The sequence below is a fragment of the Sorex fumeus genome, unplaced genomic scaffold (genome assembly GCF_029834395.1).
Source record: "Sorex fumeus unplaced genomic scaffold, SorFum_2.1 ptg000063l, whole genome shotgun sequence".
NCBI classification, from domain to species: Eukaryota; Metazoa; Chordata; class Mammalia; order Eulipotyphla; family Soricidae; genus Sorex; species Sorex fumeus.
The window spans coordinates 43,732,427-43,756,786 of record NW_026606120.1 but is presented as its reverse complement, the minus strand read 5'-3'; the positions used below and the strand labels follow the sequence as shown (position 1 = coordinate 43,756,786).

General features: G+C 50.3%; 2 protein-coding genes across 2 annotated transcripts in view; one reads left to right on the top strand and one right to left on the bottom strand.

The window, feature by feature from the left end:
• The window catches only part of SHPK (sedoheptulokinase), a 32,071-nt gene extending 31,221 nt beyond the window's left edge, over positions 1–850 (bottom strand). Inside the window, exon 1 of the mRNA XM_056127438.1 lies at positions 616–850. Within this exon, the coding sequence (XP_055983413.1) occupies positions 616–783 (168 nt within the window). The 5' untranslated portion in view covers positions 784–850. The remainder of the gene's footprint in view (positions 1–615) is intronic.
• A 409-nt stretch (positions 851–1,259) lies between these two features.
• Positions 1,260–24,086, top strand: CTNS (cystinosin, lysosomal cystine transporter). Its single transcript, XM_056127311.1, has 11 exons — positions 1,260–1,312; positions 6,142–6,220; positions 13,430–13,508; positions 14,753–14,837; positions 18,560–18,663; positions 18,763–18,894; positions 19,809–19,908; positions 20,000–20,119; positions 21,100–21,270; positions 22,506–22,623; positions 23,085–24,086. The coding sequence occupies exons 2-11, from the start codon at positions 6,160–6,162 to the stop codon at positions 23,216–23,218; spliced, it is 1,104 nt and encodes a 367-aa protein (XP_055983286.1). The 5' UTR covers positions 1,260–1,312; positions 6,142–6,159; the 3' UTR covers positions 23,219–24,086.
• Positions 24,087–24,360: the final 274 nt, after the last annotated feature.

The window sequence follows — 24,360 nt, the reverse complement described above, 5'->3', positions numbered from 1 at the left end:
ACATGTCAATTGCCTTTCTCTCCCAAAGACTGTCTGTCCTGGTGTCTTTATTCTGCAGCTTCTTAGCCTTTGGGGCAGGGGGACAACGCTCCCCAAGTGTTTAAGATCCCCAGTCCATATTCTGGCCCCTAGAGAATGAGAGTGGAGCAGTTAGACCTGGTTCTGCCTTTTAATTTCCACCCTGCCCCGAGAACAGAGCAAATTCAGAACTTTCTGGGCATGCTATGGAGCAAAGAAAACAAAGGGAAAAGCAGCTGAAGCCCAATTCTGGCGGGGCTTTCCCGGGGAAAACCCAGACTCTTCCTGAGAAGAAACTGAACCCTAACTTTGAGGCCAGGTGTGAGGAGCCGGGTGGCCTGAATGTGCGTGTACACGGGCCGCAGGTCCTGCAGACCAGGGTACAGAAACCCAAGGGCAGAGTTCTGGCACACAGCGCCGCGATCAAGGTCCCCGAAGAGGCCTGAAAGTGGGGTGATGGGTGTCAGGGAGTAAGCTAGCTCCTGGGTGGAAGGGGAAGCTGCAGCAGACCGCAGCAGGCAGCTGCAGGCCGGGAGCTTCTCTAAGGGGGACCGGGGGGGCTCCTGGAGGCGGCGCGGCTCTGGGGCGCTGCCTCACCTGGGGCCCGGCCGCCGCGCTCTGGGCTGCCGTCTCGGCCCGCGCTGCTCGAGTGCAGCTCGCCAGTACCACGAACCCGGATGGGTCATCCGGCGCGGCCTCCACCAGCGCCGCCTTCACAGACGTAGTGCCCAGGTCGATGCCGAGAGTGACAGAACGCGAAGTCATGACAGCGGGGACCCTCGCAGCTTGCCTCTGAGACCGAAACGCCCACTCCCGCGTCCTTCACCGGGCCGGAGGCGGGGCCTCGTCGGACTCGCCGTCAGCCACACTCAATATGGCGGCTCTCGTCTTTGCATTGGTGGAGGGAAGCAGAGTCCCGCCCCGTGAGAGGCCGGGGAAGGCGGGTCCTGGAGATCCCGCCCCGTAGATCATTAAGTCGAGCAAGGACACCTGCGCACAGGTCCTAGGATGTCCCAGAGCCTCCGTGTCCTTAAAAGTGACCTAGTCCCAGCACACTCCCGAGTGCCCTCTTCCTTGCCAAGGCTCCTGTGTCCGACAGCCTCAACCAAATTGTACCGCAAGACCCGTGAAAACTACAACTCCCACAGTGCATCGCGCCGCGGTCTCCGCTGGGCGAATCAGGTGCTCAGGTCAGGTGGCTCCCGGCCCGCCCTCCCTCAAATCTGCCTGCCACAGCGGCACCTTCGGCGAGACCCGGGGCGACCGAGAGCGGCTGAGCTCGAGAGCTTTCGAGGTAGGTCGGAGACGACGCGGACGCGACAGCTTCCTCCTGCCCCCTTTCGCGGTCGCCTGTGAGGCCGAGAGACGGGTCCAGCCAATGGACCGGGAAAGCTGCCGCTCTTGACGCCTCTGTAGCCGCGCTAGGTCCCAGCCCCTGCCACCAGCCCCCTCCTGACAGCCCGACGGGTTGACGGATCCGGGACTGGGACACTGGGATCCCGAGAGGCGATGTGGTTGTTGCGTAGCTTGCATCCGTGTCGGAGCCCCTCTGGCGCTGCAGTTGCTGCCGAGTCTAGGCTGGGTCACGGAGTTTGCAGTTTGCTTTGGGGCGGGAGGACGGTTGCGAGAGGACTGTTCTAGGAACCAGGACTCCTGTTGGTTTTCAGGAGACTCGACAGTCTTAAGACCCCGCCTTGCCGCCCTCGATTTTCTGACCCGAGGTAGAAAAGACTACTGCACCCTGCTTTCCTTCAGGGTGTTGAGAAAAATAAGCTTCTTTAAAAAATAAAAAACTTAAGATAGTTCGACGTGAGTCCTGACTCTGTAAGGGTTGTGGGGGTAGGATCAGCCAACCCAGGCCATCGAACTGGGGAGCAAGGCATTCCACCACGGAGCTCCATCCCTGGCCCCTCAATTTGCGTTATTTCTCAACCTTTTTATCACCTCATCATCACCACCACAACCGTGAAATTTTGATAGACTCCTGTATCCCATTCTGTTGCATTTCAGATCCTTGAGATCAGGGGGTGTTTTACTATTCCTCTTTGCACATTGGACATTTGAAGCACAAGGCAGAGTAAATAGCACGAGGAATCACTCAACTAAAAAATGAGGATTCCGGGCTTAATCTTCTGTAGCAAGTCATAGGCACACATATTTCTTTTGGGGGGTTGGCAGGTTTGCTTTTTGGGTAACTGCCGTGTAATCCCATCAACAGCCAGGATCCAGAGACTATAAAACCAAGCTCCTGGAAGTGCGCAGCTGCTGGACCGCTTGTTCTCTAATTCTCACTCTCAGAGAACCTGGCAGGCTACCGAGAGTATCCCGCCCGCATATATGCTTGACTAGGAACGCCTGTAAAGTGGTTAGAGGCTGCCCCCAAAGCCTCCATCCCTCTCGGAGAGCCCCGCTACCGAGAGTATCCTGCCCACACAGCAGGGCCTGGCAAGCTACCTGTGGTGTACTCAATATGCCAAAAACAGTAACAGTGATGGTCCTCATTCCCCTGGCCCTGAAAGAGCCCCCAGTATGCCATCGGGCTAGACTAACACGTGACAGGGACTAATGGAGACACTACTGGCACCCGCTCAAGCAAATCGATGAACAACAGGGTGATAGTGATAACGTTTTGGGTGTTTTTGTTTGGAGGAGGGTTATTTTTTGTTTTGGCTTGTTGCCACACGCAGTATTGCCCAGGAATAACTCTTGGCTCTGCACTCAAGGATCACTCCTGGCAGGGTCAGGAAACCATATGGGGTGCCAGGATCTAACCGGGTGGGGCCGTGTGCAAGGCAAGTGCAAGGAGCTGTACTACTGCTTCTGCCTGGGACACTCATCACTTGCCACTCTTTGTATCACTTCCTCAAAAGAAAGAGTTGCAGGGAGTTCCAAGTTATGGGACAGTTAACATAATTAATTGGGCTTCCTGACAAAGGAACTGCTGCAATAGACGCCTGGCCCCAGCTTGCTCCTAGGAGGGAACAGGAATGGGCCACTCTTCCTAAAGTGTGTGTTCTGTAGCACTGTCCTCACAGAATTGTTCCCTGTTCCACTGTTCATCACAAAATTCTCCCTTTCTGTCTTGTAGCTTTCATGAGATACTAGTTGCAGTCTATAATTCTCCATGTTATCTTTGTTATCTTTCCCTTTCTATTTTATATGGAGCCACACCCCACTATATTCGGGGCCCTGGACCACTCCTAGTAGTGTTCAGGAATTTGGGGAAGGGAAGCGTGCAATGCAGGGGTCAAACTCACAGCCTCGAACAGGCTGTGCATGTGCTCAACCACTTTAGGTTCTCTCTATCCCAGACTGATATTTTTTGAAGGTGGGGGAGGGGGGAAACACTCTGCAGTGCTCAGAGATTACTCCTGGCTCTGAAATCAAGAATCACTCCTGGCAAAAAAAAAAAAAAAAAGAATCACCCCTGGCTGTGCTCAGGAGAGTGTATGGAATGCCAGGGATCTAACCCAGGTGGGCTGTGTGCAAGCATCTTTCCTGCTGTACCATCTCTCTGGCCCCCAGAATGATCTTTTCATTTTACTGGACTCTCAGACTCTGGATCTGCCCTAACAACTTTCCTCCAAGATTTTTTTTTTCTTTTTTGGGTCACACCCGGCAATGCACAGGAGTTACTCCTGGTTCATACACTTAGAAATCACTCCTGGCGGTGCTCGGGGGACCATATGGGATGCTGGGAATCGAACCCAGGTTGGCCGTGTGCAAGGTAAATGCCCTACCTGCTGTGCTATTGCTCCAGCCCCGATGTTTTCATTTTTTAGGGCATTTTGTTGACCTCATATTTTCACTCCTCAGACTAGATTGCTCATCCTATGGAATGAGAGAGGAGATGATTAGGTCTCATTCTACATCTGATTTTTCAAGGACATTTCTGCATATTCTGCCCCAGGGGGGAAAAACAAACCCCCTGACTCAGGCATGTGTGAGAAGTAGGAGTGGCAAGAGTGAAAAGGAGTCTTTACATAGATACAGAACAGTTCTGGTAGGGCAAAGCCTTGGAAATACAGCATGAGGGACACACCCCCAGAGGAAGCCAGAGAGTGGGGAGGTCAGTGCCAGCAGAGAGTAGGAAGAGACCTGACAGACCAGCATGCAGGAAGACTAACTGTTGGAGAAGGGGGGCAGCTGGAGTGTTTTGAGGAGATTTCTCTGAGGGAGGAGAATGTTAGAAGTCTTTCTGACTTTATTTTGTTTTTTTTTTCTTTTGGGGTCACACCCAGCGATGCACAGGGGTTACTCCTGGCTCATCCACTCAGGAATTATTCCTGGCAGTGCTCAGGAGACCATATGGGATGCTGAGAATTGAACCCGGTCGGCCACGTGCAAGGCAAACACCCTACCCACTGTGCTATCACTCCAGCCCCCTCACTTTATTTTTAGTTTAGTTTTTTTTTTTGAGGAAGTTAGTTTTGGAGCCACACCCATCAATGTTTAGGGGTCACTCCTGACTCTGCACTCAGGAATTATTCCTAGTGGTACTTTGGCAACCATAGGTGATGCTGAAGATCAAACCCAGGTCAGCCGCATGCAAGGAAAACAACCTACCCAATGTTCTATCTCTCCAACCACCCTCTCAGGCCTTTTGAGAAAATGAAGTGGAAGGAGCTGGAGTGATAGTACAGCAGGAAAGGCACTTGCCTTGTACGTGGATGACCCTGTTCAATCCCCGGGCTCCCAGTGTTCAATCCCTGAACACTACTAGGAGTGGTTGCAAAGTGCAGAGTCAGAAGTATCGCCAGGTGAGGACAAAAATAAAATAAAAGCAGAGTGGGAGCAGGGGTGTTTTACATAGAGCTTTCTTAGCTCTCCTTGAGCTCATAGGAATCCTCAAGGGCTGGTAGGCCTGGGCGGCTCTGAGCACTGTAATATCTGCAGAACAAGTTACAGAATGCTCACTGCCCGCTCTGGCTCCACAGGTCACCTACTGTGTGTGGGGGTTAGAGATAGGCAGCAGTCAGCCTTCCTGACTAACGCAATAAGCTAAGCCTTGGATGACTGGGCCTTGTCTTTTACTGGATCCCCTCTTGTCCTTTTATCACCTCTTTGCCAGTCCTGAAGAGGTGACACTTGTCGAAAGAAAAAGTCTTGAGGGCCTGGAGAGATAGTACAGCAGGTATGTTGCTTTTCACATGGCTGGCCTGGGTTCAATCCTGGCACCCCATATGGTCCCCCAAGCTTGCCAGGACTGATCCCTGAATTCAGAGCCAGGAGGAAGCCCTGAGTACCATCAGGTATGGCAAAAAAAAAAAGGAGAAAAAAAAAAGCCTTGGGTCAGAGAGACCACACAGCGGGTAGGGCAATAACCTTATACATAGCCTATCCTGATTCAATCCCCAAATCCCCAGCACCATATATGGTCCCCCAGCACTACCAGGAGTGATCCCTGAGTCCTGAGCATACCCAGAGTTTGGCCTCAAAACAAACAAAAAACAATTAAGGTTCAGTTGTTGATTTTAACTGTTAGACTCATCCCAGCTCAGGAAATGAAATTTGTTTTCTTTTGGGAGAGGTTTTGGTCCACACCATTCACCAGTGCTCCGGCTCTGCTTATGGTAGTTCTCATGAAACCCAGCCTCCAGCACACACTCCAGCCTGGCGAGCTAGTTTGTTGGCCCAAACTAACTTTCCTAAAGGCTTGTAGGTTTGCAAAGTCAAATATTCGATCGCAGGACCAAGGATGTAACTCTTGCTGAACACTTACCTTGTCTCTGTGAGGCCCTGGATTCAATGAGTGGTGCCACAAAGGGGGAAAAAACTGATTAGAGTTTTACTAACTCTCTTTGTCCAAAACGAGACCCTAGCTAATCAAACTGCATTCCTTCTTTCTCTTAACTAGGGATCAAGGAGCAGTTGAAAAGAGAAAAAACAGTATTTGTCCACTTCTTTAGTATGGAAGTGGACAGCTTACACAACCCACTTAGCTTCTCTGATCCCATTTCCCCATGTTGCCAAGGCAGATGAGTGCTCCCTAGGACCCCTCTCTAGGCTGGTGATGCAGAGCCCATGAGGTCACAGGTGACAAGGAAATGCTTTATGAAATGTAGTGCCCTCCCCACAGATGGTTCAACCTAAACTTTGCTTGCTGTTTTCTTTTCTTCCTAGTTCTTTGAAGTTGAGAACATGATAAGGAGTTGGCTGATTATTTTCATCCTTTTTCCCCTGATGCTCATAGAGAAATGTGGTAAGTTTTTGAAATGAGTTATCAGAGCCAGAAAGATGGCTCAATGGACTGGCGTGCATCTCTGCTTGCAGGAGGTTTGATGCCTGACACCTCCTGGTTCCCCCCAAGGTACCAGCAGGAATAGCCCCTGAGCACTATTAAATAGGACCCAAAAAAATGAAAAGAAAAATCAAAAGAAGCAGAAGTAGAGAGTCATTCTTGTTGAGCAATGAGCTACCGTAAAATCAATGGTCAGTCTGACCTCTTGGCACTCAAGAGTTCTTGTCTCTCCAGACCCACCATTATTATTTGAGATTTTACCCCACAACACTCAGATTTTCTGAAAAGGCAACAGTAGACAATTTGTTTTCTATTGCTGGTTATGAATAACATATGATGTCATGTGGCTGCAGTAGTGGCCACGTGATTTTGAAATTCCAAAATTTTAGCACTTAAATCTGGAGGGATTTCTGCCAAAACCTGCTGGGTTCCGAGATTTGCTCCTGAGTCTCTGGGATCATGGCTGTTAAGCTGCTTAATCAGGAGCCAGAAAGGCCGTTCGTGGGTGATGACTTGGGGTCTCGTTGGGGTGGTGAGGACAGGACTGGCTTCACCCCCATCCCATGAGACCCAAAATGTCTTGTCACTGCGGGACCAAACCTGACTATCCAGTGGCCTCTGGAGGATGACGGCCACCGAGCTGCCAGGGCAGTACTCCTACATTAAAAAAAAAAAGAGTTCTTGTCTCTTGTGCAACTGGTACAGCATTAACCATGCACACACTTAGCTGAACTAAGTTCAATCCCCAGCACTTCATATGGTCCCGAGCCCCCTGGGAGTGATCCCTGAGCACAGAGCCAAGAGTAAACCCTGAGTATAGCCAGGTAGAGCCAAAAATAAAAATTAAAAAAAGAACTTTTGGGGGCCAGAGAGATAGTACAACAAGTAGGGCACTTGCCTTACCTGTGACTGAACTGGATTTGATCCCCAGTATCACCACCAGGAGTAATTCCTGAGTGCAGAGCCAGGAGTAACTCCTGGGTATCTCCAGGCATAACCCCTACTCCCAACACCACCACCACCAAAAAAAAAAAAAAAAAAAAGAGTTTATGCCTGGGGCCAGAGATAGTGCAGCAAACAAGGCATTTGCCTTACATGCAGCCTGCCCTGGTTCAATCCCTGACACCCCATGGTTCCTTGAACCTTGCCAGGAGTGATCCTTGAGCACTACAGGGTGTAGCCAAAAAAACCAAAAGTTGGGAATTGTCCAAACCACATGTACCTGCCTGTTGGGGGACCTGAGGGTGTGGGGGCTAGAAGCTTTCTCTCCAGCCCTATATCACCACCTTGAGTGTATCTGCCTGAGGAGCTCCGATGGTCTGGGATTGTAGCAATAAAGAAGAGAAGTGTCCCAGCCCTGGAACCCACAGATGAGCTCTGAGTCCTGGGAGTCCCTTCTGGGGAGGGGAGGTGGCACCTTCTGGCTGTTCTGCCAGGCCCAGACCCCTTCCTCAGAGAGGGATGAAGGAATAGGGTGCGGCAGCCTAAACAGGACTTAGGGGCCTCACACACACAAGTTGTCAGAAAGTGCCTCAGGGCTTCTGCATCCTTGTGAGACCTGACCTTCAGAGCAGAGCCCGCCAAGGCCTGGGTCATTCCAGCTGTTCTCCCCCTACCCAAAACATTGCTCAAATTCCTTCCACAAAATGCTTCTCTGCCTCACACTCTAGGACAACTGGGATTTTGATCATTGGCTTGCCCTTGTCAAAAATCAACCACACCTTGAAATCCCTTTCTCAGTGTTTCACTTGGCTCTGTCTATAAAATGACAAACAGGTCCTGTGAAAGTGGCCCAAGAGCCATATACACAATGCTGCCTGGGGTCAGTTATAGGCACTCTCTTGAGAGAGCAGTGGTCATTGGATGGGTCCCTCCAAGCTTGTGAAGCAGTCACTGTTTGCTTTACACCACACCTGGAAGTGATTTCTGAGAAAGGAAAGGTACTCTGGGATGTGAACCCCTGTGTTTGCCAATACAGAAGACAGATCCCACGCAAACTCGCCGTGTTGAATTTTGGGACCAAGGTATAAGTGTGCAAGGATCGCAAACATACATTGGCAGATTTTTTAAAAAGCTGGAACCAGAGAGTTTAGTGAGAGTTTAGAGTTTAGAGTTCTGCTTTGCACACAGCTGGCCTGGGTTCAGTTCCTGACATCTCCACAGTAGCGATCCCTGAGTGCAAGGCCAGGTGCAAGCCTTGAGCACCGCCTGGGTGAGGCCACAAAACAAAACAACAACCTTCCTTAGTAACACTAATGTTTAGTTCTAGAGAAGAACAGATCCAGCCACCACTAACTCAATTATTAAGGTCAAAATCTGCCCCCAAGGGGCTGGAGTGATAGCACAGCGGGAAGGGCTTTTGCCTTGCACGCAGCCGACCTGGGTTCAATTCCCAGCATCCCATATGGTCCTTTGAGTACCACCAGGAGTAATTCCTGAGTTCAGAGCCAGGAGTAACCCCTGTGCATTGCAGGGTGTGACCCAAAAATAAAAATAAATAAATAAATAAAAGCCCCAAAATCACCAGGCTAGAAAGTAAAAGATGAGGCCTAAGTGCTGCTCAGTTCCCTGCTTGACCTCCTGTCCTTATTGAAGAGGAAGAGGAAATGCCAGTGAAGTCACTCAGTTTCCACTCTCCCTGTCTTCTGGGTCGTGATCTGCAAGGACTGTGGCTCTGGTGATAGGCCTCCAGAGCCTTTGTTTGGGTGCTTTGGGGTGCGGGGAGAGGAAGCCATGCCTCCTGCTTGCAAGGCATGTGCTGTGTCCCTGGGCCACGTCCCTGGTTCCCACTTTCAGAATCTTGTCCTGTCTTCTTTGGGTGAAACTTTCAGAACAGGCAAGCTGAGGTTTGAATTCTGCCACCATTGTGTCTAAGCTGTGTGTGCAAGACACTTTCCTCTTAGAATTCTATTTGAAATTCTATTTGAAATATTTGAAATTCTATTTGAAATATCTGAAATAGGAATCGTAAGACCCACTTCTCACAACTGTGACAATCAAAGAATGGGACTTGGCAGTTGAGTGCAAAGATCAAGATGGCACAGAGTGGAAGGTGCCAATAAGTAGTAAATGAAAAACCAGACTTCCCTGAAGAAAAACTGGAGGTGGTTCTCATTAGAATTTGTTGGGGTGGGTGGGGGGAGAGGCGGGTGGTGAAGATATAGCCCAGCAGCCTCACCTCAGCCGGCGCCTAGCAGCCGACTTAGAACTGGTGCGGACCAGGGGAATCCAAGGTACAGTTGTAGACTTACAAATTTTTGTACTTGGGTTTCAATTATACAATGATCGAGCACCCATCCCTCCACCAGTGCCCATTGTCCACCACCAATGATCCCAGTATCCCTTCCCCACCCCCATCCCCCCCATCCCACCCCGCCTCTGTGGTAGGACATTCCCTTTTGTTCTCTCTCTCCTTTTGGGTGTTGTGGTTTGCAATAGAGGTATTGAGTGGCAATCATGTTCGGTCTATAGTCTACTTTCAGCATGCATCTCCCATCCTGGGCAGATCCTCCTAACACCCTTTACTTGGTGTTCCCTTCTCTATCTGAGCTGCCTTTTCCCCCAGGATGTGCAGCTGGCCTCGAAGCCATGGAGCAAACTTCCTGGTACTTATCTCAACTATTCTTGGGTGTTAGTCTCCTATTCTGTTACTTTATATTCCACAGATGAATGCAGTCTTTCTATGTCTGTCCCTCTCTTTCTGACTCATTTCACTTAGCATGATACTTTCCAAACCACTTGTGTGTAAATTTCATGACTTCATCTTTTTCTAACAGCTGCATAGTATTCCATTGTGTAGATGTACCAATGTTTCTTTAACCAGTCATCTGTTCTTGGGCACTCAGGTTTTTTCCAGATTCTGGCTATTGTAAAGAGTGCTGCAATGAACAAACAAGTGCAGATGTCACTTCAACTATACTTTTTTGCATCTCTGGGATATAATCACAGGAGTGGTATTGCTGGGTCAAATGGGAGCTCAATTTCTAATTTTTTGACAAGTGTACATACAGTTTTCCAAAAGGGTTGAACCAGTCTGCATTTCCACCTGCAGTGTAAGAGGGTCCCTTTTTCCCCACATCCATGCCAACACCAGTTGCTTGTTCTTTTGGATGTGTTCCAGTCTCTGTGGTGTGAGGTGGTATCTCATAGTTGTTTTGATCTGCATCTCCCTGATGATTAGTGATGAAGAGCATTTTTTCATGTGCCTTTTTGCCATTGAAAAAGTTTCTGTTCATTTAATCACCCCATTTTCTGATGGGGTTGACCAGTGCCTTATATATTCTTGATATCAACCGCATGTCTAATGGGTATTGGATGAATATCCTTTCCCATTCTGTTGATTGTCTTTGCATTTTGATCACTGTATCCTTTTTTTTTTAATTTTTGTTAGTGAAACACCATGAGGTCACTTAGTTTAAGATAGTCCCATTTGTTTATCTCTGTTTCCACACAAAGGGAACTTTAAATATATAGTTTAAACTTTTCCAGGGTATAATGGCAGCTTCCTGATTGCCTCCCATTGTGGGCTAAACAGTGGCTGGCAGTTTCACACCCTGAAAGAATGGTTACCAGAGTTAGGTTGTTGTGTGAAGAGACCCAGCTTCTTTTTCTCTCTCTTTTTTTTTTTTTTTTTTGGATTTTTTGGTTTTTGTTTTCATTTTTGTTGTATTTTTTTGTTTGTTTTTTACATGTTTTTTTTTAGGCCACACCCAGCAATACTCAGGACTTACTCTTGGCTTTGCAATTAGGGACCACTCCTAACAGTGCTGGGTCTCCTGGGTCTGTCACATTGCAAGGCAAGCACCCTACCTGCTATACTATCTCTGCAGCCCCCAACTTCCTTTCTTTCAAGATGCAAATACAGTGTTGACAAGCTCATTTCCTGGTAGGACAATAAGTTTACTCCAGCCAAACCCGAGGGTGCTGCACCATCCATCTAACAAGAGTGAGCAGCCAGAGGCCCAGCAGTCCCCCTGAGAGCACTCACCCAACAGAGTCTCCTGACCTCAGTCGTTTCCATCCCAGACTCCATGAAGAAGGGGTTGGGGCGGGGGACAGAGGGGTGGCACTTAGGGTGTCCTGTCTTGTCATATAGCATCAATGAAGAACATTGTGCCCTGGAGGAAAAAAGAAAACCAGGGGAGTAGCTCCTGAACATAGAACCAGGAGTAGCAGAGAGCTGACCTCCACTGGGTATGCCCCCATCAAAATTTATATAGCTATAGACAGAAATATATAGATAAATATAAAGATGACATATATAGATGTATATAAAAAGAATGGGAAAGCCGGGGCTGGAGAGATAGCACAGCGGGTAGGGTGTTTGCCTTGCACACAGCTGACCCGGGTTCGATTTCCAGCATCCCATATGGTCCCCTGAGCACTGCCAGGAGTAACCCCTGTGCATTGCTGGGTGTGACCCAAAAAGCAAAAAAAAAGAATGGGAAAGCAAAGGGCACATGGATGGTGCACTGTCCCAACTACAGCTTCAGCAGGACCTGGGGATCCCGAGGTGCAGGTGGCCACTGGCTGCACTTTCATTTTCCCTGTCCGACCTTTGTTGTAATAGGGTCATGCTTGCTTCCCTGGTGAGCCCTTTGTTCAGTTCTAGGTCAAGAGCAGCTGTAGGGACCCTGAGCTGTGCTTACTCTTAGCAGAGTCTCAGAATGGTACATCTGAAAACGGGAATAAGGGGGTGGGAGAGTGGGAGGAGGTGTGCAGGGAGGGCAATGCATTATCCAAGATGTCGGCAAGGCCTGAGACCAACCACACAATCTACTTTGCACTGAGCCAGCTGGGACCATGCCCCTCAGAGAGACCTAGATTGATTGAAGACTTGCAGATGCAGCACAGTCAGCCTGTGTCTGCACATGAGGAGGTGGCAGGTAGGGTGTGGGAGGCTTCTGCCAGCCCAACCAGCCCAAGAGCACAATTCCTGAGCCTGCGCTCCTTGGCAGGGGCTGGACAGAGGAAAAGAAGGGCCAAGGAGCACCTGACGGTGGATTTCAGTTCTACTGCTTCTGCTTCAGGGGAGGAGGGAGGGTCTTGGAGAGAGAGACCTGGGCAGGCCCATGGCCGCCCCCGACCCAAGACCGTCTGCATCAAGTCCTGGGCCAATTCTCCCCCACGGGTCCCCTGCCTACTTCATACTAACATCCTGAGTGTGCTGCAGGTGTGTGGAACCCTGAAGGCCAGGAAGTGAAGGGAGGAAGGTGGACAGGTGTGTGGGCCTCTGAGCACACCTGGGAGCAGGAGTGGAGACAGCGTGAGCTGCCCACAGGACACAGAAGAGGTCAGAGAGAGGCTGACGCTTGCAGGTATTTGGTCTCCCAAGCTGCCTTCCTCCCTCACTCCAGAGGCCTCTTTGTCTTCGCCCAAGTTACCACCTGATGCTTCTAAGAAATTCCCAGCACCCAGTATGTGCGCTTCTCAACCGGATCCCCAGTCTCCAGCACACTCAGCTCAGGAAAGGGCCCAGAGAATGGTCTGTGCTGGGTTAGCTCAGAAGCCCAAAGGTTTTTTAAAGGTGAGCTGGGCCCCAGGTATTTTCCCAGAGTTCAAAACAGGACTGAACAGACTCTGCAGGACCATTTCAGCTCCACAAACAGAGGACACCTGCACTTTTCATCAGAAATGCTGCTTCAGAGCCAGAGAGACAGTATAGTGGATAGGGCACTTGCCTTGCCACTGACCCAGCTTCAATCCCCAGCATCCCATATGGCCCCTAAAGCCCCACCAGTAACCTCTGATCACATCACCGTGTATGGCCCCAAACCAAAAAACAAGAACCAAGAAACAGAACTGCTATTTCAAGTTCCTTTATGTGAGTCCCAGATGTGGCTTACATTCCTTCATGGCACCTTTTGAGCTTGTTGGTCGTAAAAGCTTTGCTGTGCTACTCGATCCCAGATGGTCAGAGGCTGCTGGTATGGGAGAGGAGGAAGCATCAGAGTTTCTGCTCGGGCTTAGCCTATGGCAACAGGACGGAAATGAGTGGAAGGAGGGCTCCGTGCCCTGAGCCTTTCCGCACTGCCTTGTGCACCCCTAGAAAACCGCGCTTGGCATGAGTCAGGGCTAAGCTGAGATGGAACACTTCCTTGTCCCTGTATCTCCCCATGGTCCTGAGTTTTCTGACCTAGTGACTCACACTGTTGTTTTGGGTTTTTCTAGGGTCCACAGTCAGCTTCACTGCTCCTTCCACCGTGACGCTGGAAGAAAGAAGATCAGCCAATGTCAGCATTGATCTTCAGTAAGTTCTCAGGCCCGCCCGCTCCTCCCCATTGTGGGCTCCGGGCTGATCTGTGGCTTACCAATAGGTATTTCCAGTGTGATGCTCGGGAACAGAGGCACTGGCCCTCAGCTACCAGCAGATCTCAGTCTCTCTCCCTCCAACCTCTGAATCCTTAGTTTGGGCAGGAGGAACTCAGGCATTGGGGACAGGTTCCTAAGAGAGAGGAGTCTTTTCTCCATCTTATGATAAAGGTCCTTAAGTAACCAGCAGTTTGATGTCAGATTTCAGAGTGGTCCTTCTCAAAGTACTGAATATTTGAGGTGAGCCCTGAAAGTCAGAGAGCAAGATACTGAGGAAATCACCAGTTCTGAGAGCAGATCCAGTTGCAGTAGACGGGTCCCCATGGGTCCCCTTCCTGTGGCCTTCATCCTCGGCCTTGTCTGCTTATGCTGACTGCTGGTTTGGCTGTGAGGGTGCAGCCCTAGAACAGGCCACACAAGAACACCTGCCTGGCTCCTCGGCTGCTTGCTTCTCCCTGTCAGCCATGCAGATTCCCCTAATGAAGAGCTGCAATCCGAGTCTTTGCTCTTTTCAGTTTTGTTTTGGGGGCACACCCACCTGTGCTCAGAGCTGACCCCTGGCTCTGCACTAAGGGATTGCTCCTGGCAGGCTCAGGGAACCCTATGTGATTCCGGGTATTAAACCCTCTGGTCCAAGTCCTTTTCTGTTTACGTTTCTTTCTTCACTTCTGGGAAATCTGATCTCTGGTCTAAGCTTTGATACCAACGCTCCTGGGCAGACCTTTGTTCCATTTCCTGTTCCTGCCCTATTATCCCCTCTCAGCTCCCCACTCCTCAGAATCCTTGAGGGTTTCTGCATTGACTTGATATGACCAAGACCTTGAGGTCACCTGGGCTGCCAGACACCTCGCCTAGCTTTCCTGGAACCTGGTCAATCCTGAGCCCTGTGGGAAGCCAGAGCAGAAGCCAAGGTGCCGTTGGCCTCCAGACTCCTCACCTGCCTTCCCCGTCCATTGCCCACTTTTCATGTTCTAAGACAGGAAGTCTTAGCCCAGGCTAAAGAGACAGAAGCATGAAGGAACAGGGGCCCTCCTCTCTAGCTACTTCCAAGTCCTTATTGCTTGGGAAATGACTATGCCTGTATGGGACATGGAGGGATGGGGAGAAGGGGGATGGGAGCCAGGATGTCAAAATCTGAGGGTCCAGCTTCTCAGGAGTTAATCAGACTCTTCTTTCCAACAGGCACCCGTTAAATGAAACCTTGGTGATCACTCTTGAAATCACATTTTGTTCCAAAAATGTTACTATCCTTACACTCCCCAATGAAGTAAGTAATAATCACTGGTGGCTGGAGAACTGCTGGGTAACAGTTTTTTGTGAAGAACTTGTGGAAATGGGTCTCTTGCCCCCTGGTTTTTATACTTTGGAATACCTTCCACCCCCTGACACCTGCTATCATCCTAGAAATTCTTGGGTTTGGCTTTGATGGATGAATGTTTATCAAATATTTGAGATGGATGTTTTCTGCATTGTCAGTGAATTAGGAAGGTGATGATAAGAAATCTGAGGCAAAGCTAGAACTGAGACTGTAAAAGAAATTCTTCAGATGGTTTGCTAACACCTGGCTATCCCAAGAACAGCCATGGAATAAGCCCCATTTGTTCCTTTGAGAAAGACATAATCCAGGGTCCCACACCCCTGAATCAGGGTCCCTACGTGAGCAAGATCCCAGATGATTTGAAATTTCTGAAGCATTTCTTTGTTATTTGCAAAACCCAGGGACAGAGGCTATCTGGTCTAAGAGCCCTAACTGCTCATCACCTCTATACATTTATCTATTAATATATCTTTGCTTACATCTTCCAAAGATTTGAACCAATTGCTAGATCAACTCAGCTTTAAAACATCAACAGAGGAGGCAGTAATAGAGTAGAGTAAACAGGGTTTAAAATCAAACAAACAAGGATTGGGGAGATGGCTCAAAGGTTAGGAGTATATGCTTTACATGTTGGAACCCCAGCACTAGCTGGTCCCTGGAGCACTGCCATGGGTAGCCTAAATGACCAATCAAATAAGTAGAATTAATAGTAATGTAATTGTAATGCACTACTGGGCTGAAATGATAGTACAGCTATAGGACATTCACGTAGCACTCAGCCAACCTGAGTTCTATCCCCAGCATCTCATATGGTTCCCTGAGCACTATCAGGAGTAATCCCAGAGTGCAGAGCCCAGAGTAACCCCTCATCACCGGATGTGGCCCAAAAAACAAACAAATGAAAAAGTAGTTTCAGTGGGCTACAAACAGACTGTGAGCACCTAGCAAGCAGAGGAAGCATAACCAGAGAGTGTCTCCATAACAGAAACTCTGTGAGAGGGGAGCTTCGTCCCCTGCGGGAGTGCACACCTCATTACTCGTGAATGGCCTCTCCATTTCTGCCTCAGGTATAAGAAAAGCGCTGGGTTCTAACGGCAAGTTATGGCATTCAGCTCTCTGAGGTCTGACCTAACCCACAGATCGGCAGGAATGAGCTTAGGGCCTGCATCAGACTCAAAGTAGCCTTCTTGGAATAGGTGAAAGTCAGGTGGAATGTTGAGCCTAAGCTGTTTGTTCACTGTGCCTGAATCTACCACGCTGGTCAGGGAAGCAATTTCCCTCAGGCTCAGAGGGAGCAGAACAGAGCTTATTTTTGCTTTTAGCTTTTTTTTCATTGATTTAGGTACTGTGGTTTTCAGTGCTGTTAATGATAGCTTCCAGCACCACACCCATCACCTGTTTCTCATGCACTTAATTCCAGCACCATACCCATCACCTCTCTCCCCCAGCATCCCCAGTGCTCCCCCCTTTCAACCCACCACCCCAAAACTCAGTTCTATGGATCAAGTCTCCTATTGCTGCTACCTTACCTTACTTTATATGGAAACTTGAAGTCCCATATATGACAGAGATGATTCTGTGTCTATCCCTTTTATCCCACTGACTTCACTATCATGACAGCCTCTAGGTCTCTCCATGTAGCAACAAATTGCATGAACTTGTTCTTCCTTAGAGCTGCATTGTATTCCATCATATATATATATATATATATATAGACACACACATGTTCCATCATATATATATATCATAACTTCTTAATTCATTCATTTGTAGTTGCACACTTGGGTTGTTTCCATATTTGGCTATTTTACCAGGCACTCTGAGGAACATAATTGTGCATATATTCTTTCAAAGTAATGTTTTTATGTTTCAGAAGTAGATGCCCAAAAGTGGTATTGTTAAGTCATATGGAAGTTCTGTTTTACTTTTTTTTTTTGCCTATTTACTTTTTACAAAGTTATTCATGATGATTTTTTACACCCAATATTCCAACATCAATCCCACCACCATTGCACCTTCCCACCATCCTTATTTCCAATTTTCCCAGCCACCCCTCAAGCCTGCCCCTATAATGGGCCCTGAACTTTTGTTTTTTTAAAGAAATATCCATATTTCTTTTCATAGAGGCAGAACTCAACATTCCCACCAACGCTGGATGAGGGCTCCTTTCTCACAACATCCCTGCCAATCCCTGGCTGTTTCCAAACTTTTTGATATGTGCCATTCTCACTGATGTGAGATATATCTCAGTGTTGTTTTGATTTGCATTTTTCTAATCATAAGTTACAAAGAGCACTTTTTCATATGCCCATTATCTATGCATATGTCTTCTTTGGAAATAGTTTTGGAGGAACTGAAATGACCTTGGTGCTGGGGGTGCTTGTCTGCACTGTAGATTTTGCTTGTTTTTTAATGGTGAGAGATTTATTCCATTGGCCCCACCCAGTCTAACCTTCCTACTTCAGCTGTGCCTTTGAAAACCATTTTTAGAAATTGGGGTCAGAAGCCTGAGTGATAGTACAACGGGTAGGGTGTTTTGCCTTGCATGCAGTCAGCCCGGGTTTGATCCCCAGCATCCCATATGGTCCCCCAGCACTGCCAGGAGTAACCCCTGAGCATCATAGAGTGTGACCCAAAAAAAGCAAAAACAAAAAAATAAATAAATTGGGGGCCAATCAGTCCATCAACCTGACCTGTAATCTTTGGTCAAGGTACTTCACCCTAATACATCACACTTTTTTCATGTGACCATGAAATGTCCATTTGATGGAGTTGTAAGGATTAAAAGCAATAGGAAGTTTGAAATGTGTAAGGCTGGGGTAGGAGCAGTCGCACAGCAGATAAGGTGCTTGCCTTGCACCTTACTTACCCAGGTTTGATCCCCAACATCCCATATGGGGGAGCATCACCAGGAGTAATTCCTGAGTCCAGAGCCAGGAGTAATCCCTTAGCATAGCCAGGTGTGATCCAAAAAGCAAAAAAAAAAAAAAAAAAAAATTTAAAAGTAGGACTATACCAAGTACTCAGTAAAATATAATGATAAATTTTGCTGAGCTAAAATATGATCCCTTAAAATAATCACTAATCAAAAGATTGTGATACCCATATTTTCATTTGCCTTGTAGTTCATTTCAGATTAATCAGTTTTCCTACGTAGTTCAGAGGGAACTTAGCAGCCACTTAGAGATATAAAGACATGGCCAGAAAAATCCGCTTAAAAAAGTCATGAACCAAAAAAAGACAGGTCTTTGTACTAGCATAAGTTGAAGTCATCGGCATGTAGTTGATGGTAAATGCTTCACAGCTCACTCTGTGCCAGGTTTAGAACAACCTTAAGCTTTGTGAGCATTATGTCATTCGTAGCAGCCTGCGAGGGTAGATATTTTCTTGACCCCATTTTATATGTAAGCAGGCTGCGACTGAGCTTGAATGACTTGCCTTGACAGGCAGAGCTGGTGGGAGGAAGAAAGCCCAGCCTGCCTTCTCAGGGAGATAAGCCTGTCAGGGCCTCAGGGCAGGGCCATTGCTGGTGGATTGGTCCAACGTCTCTCACTCCAAGCTTCTGGGAGGCTGGGATGGAGAGTTGCCGTGTCTCTGGGTTGCTGGAGTCAAGGCTTGAAGAGCTAGGGCACCCAGTGAGGTACGAGTTAACTACAGGCTTTTCCTAACAGGTGGTGGTGCCTCCCGGAGTGACACACTCCTCTTTCCAAGTGACATCTGAAAATGTTGGACAGGTTACCATTTATCTACATGGAAACCATTCCAACCAGACCAGGTAAGCTGACATCATCCACATGGATGTTCAGTGACAAGAAAGAAGGAGAGCTGGATGCCTGCCAAAGCCCAACTCATCCCTGTCCCAAATTCCTTCCAGCACTAGGATAATCTTCTTGGTGATCCACAGTCACACTGTGAGCATCATCAACCAGGTGATTGGCTGGATCTACTTTGTCGCCTGGTCTGTCTCCTTCTACCCTCAGGTGATCAAAAACTGGAGGCGGAAGAGGTAACCTGCGAGGCTACGGGTGGGATGGTGGGATTCACCCGAGGGTGGCTGAGGTGGGCGCCCAGCAGGCTGGAGAGGGACTGGGTACAAACGCTTCCCCCTCTGTATCTCTCTCTTTGGGCCCTTGCTAGAAAGATGTCCTGTGTGAAAGTCCCTCTACACCTCTGTGGGACTTGGATTGCTGGGCATTTTGTCTCTTGCCCAGCTCAGCAACTCCCTGTGAAAGCAAAAAGATGGGGCTTCTCTGAGGTGTGCAGAATAAGCTGGGACACCAGAGGAGACTCCACCAAATCTGCCTCACTCTTGGTCCATCCAGCCATGGGGAGTCCGTGTCCAGACATGGGATGGGGCCAGAGAGATGGAGCCCTCAGCCTGGGACCTTCGGCTCTGCTTGCCCGCACTGTAAAGATAAGCAGATCTGAGGTTGTGTCCTGGCCCAGCAAGGACACAAAACCCCTGTAGTCACCCTCTTGGAAGCTACTCTGCTTCATCCCTCCAGACCCCAAGGAGGCATAAGTCTCCAGAGGGAGGAAGGGGAAAACCAGTTCATAAGAGGTTTTTAATTGCTGGACTTGTTGGCACCAGTTGTGGGGGAGAAAGAGCCAGAAGCCAGCGCTGCCCTTGGGGAATGCAGACCGTCCCTCCTGGGCTCCCTAGCCTCCTATCACCACAGTGGCTGCTTTCACCCTCTGCTCTACTTTTTTGTTTGGGTTTGGTTTTAAACCATGCCCGGCTGTACTCAGTCAGGGGTGATTCCTGGCAGTCTGAACTCAGGAATCACTCCTGGTGGACTCGGGCAACCATATGGGATGCTGGGGATTGAACCTGGGTCGGGCACATGCAAGGCAAGAACCTTACCCACTGTACCATCTCTCTGGCCCTCTATTTTGCTTCTCTGTCCTGCTGCTCCCCAGCGTCATTGGCCTGAGCTTCGATTTTGTGGCCCTGAACCTAATGGGCTTCGTGGCGTACAGTGTGTTCAATATCGGCCTTCTCTGGGTGCCCTACATCCAGGTATGGCACTGCCCACCTATCACAAGCTGTTCCGTGGCCTGGCCGGCCACCCCTCAGCCCTCAGCTTCTCCCCCCCACCCCACCCCCATAGGAGCAGTTTCTCCTCCAGCACCCCAACGGAGTGAACCCCGTTGACAACAATGATGTCTTCTTCAGCCTGCATGCCATGGTCCTCACGCTGGTGGTGCTGGTGCAGTGCTTCATATATGAGGTGAGACAGCACCTGGCACCCACCCCGCTGTACATGCCCAGGCCCACACTCACCACCACACACCACCCACACCTGCTGTTGCACAGAAACCAGAAAGCCTCAGAGGGACGTGTGCTCACTCATTAGCCAGCCTCATGTGGGGCAGCCTCATGGGTCATGCCCTGTGCTAGGCACAGGGACACCCAGGCCCCAGCTGCAGGCATGAGGGCATGAAGGAAACGGGACAGCTGTGGTCAGAATAGTGAAATTCCGGGGCTCGAGCTATAGCAAAGCGGGTAGGGCGTACGCCTTGCACATGGCCAACCTGGGTTCAATTCCCAGCATCCCATATGGTCCCCTGAGCACCGCCAGGAGTAACCCCTGAGAGTCGCCAGGTGTGACCCAATAAAAAATCAAAAACAAACTTCCTGAGTGCAGAGCCAGGAGTAACCCCTGAGAGTTGCCAGGTGTGACCCAATAAAAAATCAAAAACAAACAAACATATAAAAAAGCAAAGTGAAGTTCCTAGGGCAAGGGAGAAGAGACCAGGGAGGGGCCTCATAGTGACAGCGGCAGTAGAGGGGGCACTGGAGAAGATTAGTCAACAGGAGGGGTTGGAGGCTTAGGGTCTGGGTATAATAGGCTGGTAGGGGCTGGAGTGCCCAGTTTATGAGTCTGTTGCAGGAGGTTCATTGGTGACTCATCAGGAGAGGGGAATCGCTAGGTGCCCCTTGCTGGTTTTTCTTCACTTCCACTGTGAGGCATGGATGCAGGAGGCTTGCTCCAGGGAACAGGAGGAGGTGAAAAGCCAAATCCAGAGGTTATGGGCCACCAGTGGGTTCCAGGAGCAGCCTGGCCTGAGAGGAGGCACGGGCCTCTGGCCTGGGTGTGACCCTTTGCTCATGAGCTAGAGACCCTAAGAGTGAAGAGTGTGGTGGGTGCTGAGAGCCCTTGCTCCCAGCCCATCTCCCCTCCTTTGCCTCTCCCCACTTCCTCCTCAGCGGGGCCAGCAGCGCGTGTCCCGGCCTGCCATCTGCTTCCTGGTGCTCTCATGCCTCTTCACACTCATCACCTTGATTTTGGCAGCAGTTGGGGTCACCACCTGGCTGCAGTTTCTCTTCTGCTTCTCCTACATCAAGCTTGCCGTGACACTGATCAAGTATTTTCCACAGGTACTTCCAGGGTTGGCCTGCCTATTACGTGCATGTCGGCATGAGGGGGTTGGGATATAGTCCCTGGGTGCTGCTCCCCTAAGGGCTGGTGCGAGGAGAGATGGCTGGAGAGCCGAGCAGAAGTCAGAAGCCGAAGGGAGCAGAGCCAGACTGCACATCAGCTACCAGCCAGGCCTGCCCTCCAGGAGCCGGGTTCACAGCATGGTGGGCAGAGGCGGCTCACAGCCCACTGAGCTAGGTCAGCGACCCAGCAGCAACCACCCTGTCGCTGTCCCACTCCTTCCTAGTGATGTCAGCTCAGGCCCTGCCCCCAGCCTCTGTTTCCATTGAGAGGAGGGAGCCCCCCTCCGTAGCCTCCACTGCCTGTCTAGAGGTGTTTTGTGGGGTCCTCCCGTGGGAGGCCCTTGGCACTCTGCTCTGGTGCTCAAATGCTCTGATTCAGATCCAGGAGCTGAGTCAAACATCCTCCCCCAAACCCAGAATGGGCAACCAGGGCAGGAGCAGGGATGAAAGTTCTGTCACTCACAGACTCCCCCGGGAACCTAGAGCCTCATCAACTGTCTTTGGCCTTGGTGAAGAAGGCCAAGAAAGTCCCCTCTGCTATGTCCCTGGCACAGGGAACCTGGTGTTCCCAGGCTCCTGGTGTTCCCCCCCCCCCCCCAGATGCAGGCCAATCAGAGGATGAAGAGCACCTCATCCTGTCTCAGGAGGGGTGGGGGTACCAGAGTGGGGGAAGTCTGTGTAGGGCCAGGCGGAAAGGTGCAGGAGATCCTGCTGACTAGGGCCAGCCCCAGGAGGTTGAGGAGGCTCCAGAGCCCTGTTGAGCCCACTGAGGCCCGAGAACTCACTAACTCGTGACTGGGATTCCAAGCCAGGCTGCCAGATGACCAGTCAGCGCACTAAAGCTCCTGGATTCTAGGCAGTTTGGGGAGAGGCTTCACTGGAGAAGAAACATCCTTGTTGTGGGCCAGCCATCCAGGAAAGACTTCATCCCCAAGCAGGGCGGGCTGCAGACGAAGGAGCCACATCTCACTGCGAGAGGGGGCAGGGGTGACCCTGTGGGCTGAGCCTGCAGATGAGATCCCAGAACCCAGCCAAATTGCTCTTTGCTCAGTGGCCTGTCAGAGTCCAAAGGACACAGAGTTCCTTGGCACTGAGACCCACGCCCCTGGCTGCTCTCGTACAGAATAGCAGCCTCAGCCCCCTCACTGCCTCCCTCTGTCCCTCTGTCCCAGGCCTACATGAACTTTAGCCTCAAAAGCACTGAGGGCTGGAGCATTGGCAATGTGCTTCTGGACTTCACCGGGGGCAGCTTCAGCCTCCTCCAGATGTTCCTCCAGTCCTACAACAATGGTGAGTCAGCCAGCTAGCCGCTGCCGCCCAGCAGGGTGGGAGGGACAGGGCAGGGCTAGGCTTCCAGCCCTGCGCCTGGAAATTCACAGTCATCCCAGCCTCTCCCTCCCCACTGAGGCGGAAGAAGTGGTCCGGAGTCCCACCCCAGATGAGACCCACTGAGGCTCTGTGGTTTCCTAGGGACCAGACCCCCAGGACCCCCCCTACCCCTGCTCCAACTGCTGAGGGAGCAGCCAATTTTTTGTTTGCTTTTTGGGTCATACCTGGCGATGCACAGGGGTTACTCCTGGTTCATGCACTCAGGTATTACTCCTGGCGGTGCTCAAGGGATCATATGGGATGCTGGGAATCAAATCCGGGTTGACTGCATGCAAGGCAAACGCCCTACCTGCTGTGCTCTCACTCCAGCCCCAGGAGCAGCCACTTTAAAGCCCAGTTCAATTCCCTCTGCCTGTTCACAGACCAGTGGACACTGATCTTTGGAGACCCAACCAAGTTCGGACTCGGAGTCTTCTCCATCTTCTTCGACGTTGTCTTCTTCGTCCAGCACTTCTGCTTGTACAGAAAGAAACCAGGGTATGAGCAGTTGAACTAGCACCCAGAGACCCTGTGTCCAGTCCTGTGTCCAGTCCTGTGCCCTGGTGGGTAAGGCTGTAGTAGGAAGGCGGAAGAAGTGGTCCGGAGCCCTGGGCTGGCTAGGGTGCGGACACTGGAGTAGCACCCTATTCCTCAGAGCCAAGGCCTTAAACACACATCAGCCTGTCTTCCTCCAGGACACTCCCGGCCAGGGAGGAGCCTCCCTCCGGGACAGACAGCTAACACCGTTGCTCCAAGATAAAGCCAGATGGCCGCAGTCCCTCCCAACCTCCCCAGACGTCTGAGCCCTTGCTGGCCCTCACTGCTCAGGCTTCTGGGCCCTCCTGCATCTTGATGCCTCATCTCTGTCTTCTTTAAGGCATCAGAAAGCACGCACAAGTTGCCAGCCATCCCAGGCAGGACTGGAAGCTGAGTTTGGAGCCAAAGGCCTTGCCCTAAGTGACCACTGCTCCTGGCAGCAACCTGAGAGACTGACCCTGAAGCTGGGAGAGTCAAAGGTGTTTGCTACTGTTACTGCTGTATTCCCAGAGACCAAGCAGCCAGGTGCTGTGACTGATAGACTCGGAGGTGCTGGTGCTGGTGGCGGGGTACTAGGATATGGGGGTTAGACCTTGGACTCCTGCCTCTGCAACCCACATTCCCTGAGCTATCGGCTCACTCCTGACACTCACTACCTAACAGCTTCCATGACTGCAAGCCCAGGTGGGCAGTGCAGGGCACGATATAAGCAGTATTGAGACTAGAGGTACTCAATGGATGGATTTTGAACTATACTCATGCCCAGCACCCTCTGGACCTTTAGCACACTAACCCTTTATGGATTTTCTGGAATTGGTTTGGTTTGGTATAGTTTGTTTTTTCTGTTTTGGGGTGTTTTTGTTTGTTTCTTGTTTTTTGGCCATACCCAGCAGTGCTGGGAGACAAGGATGGAACCCAGGGCTCCCAGGAGCACAGGATGCACTTCAGCCCTTTGAGCTACCGGATCTCCCCAACCTGTGAGTGCCTCATTTTCTGCCTTCTGTGTCCCTTCACTTACCCAGAATCCAGGATACTATGTGAACCTCTCCAGATGTTCCTTCCACTGTGCTCCGGTATAGGACATGCAAACATGCCCCATCCATGCCTTAAAGGCCTGTCCTG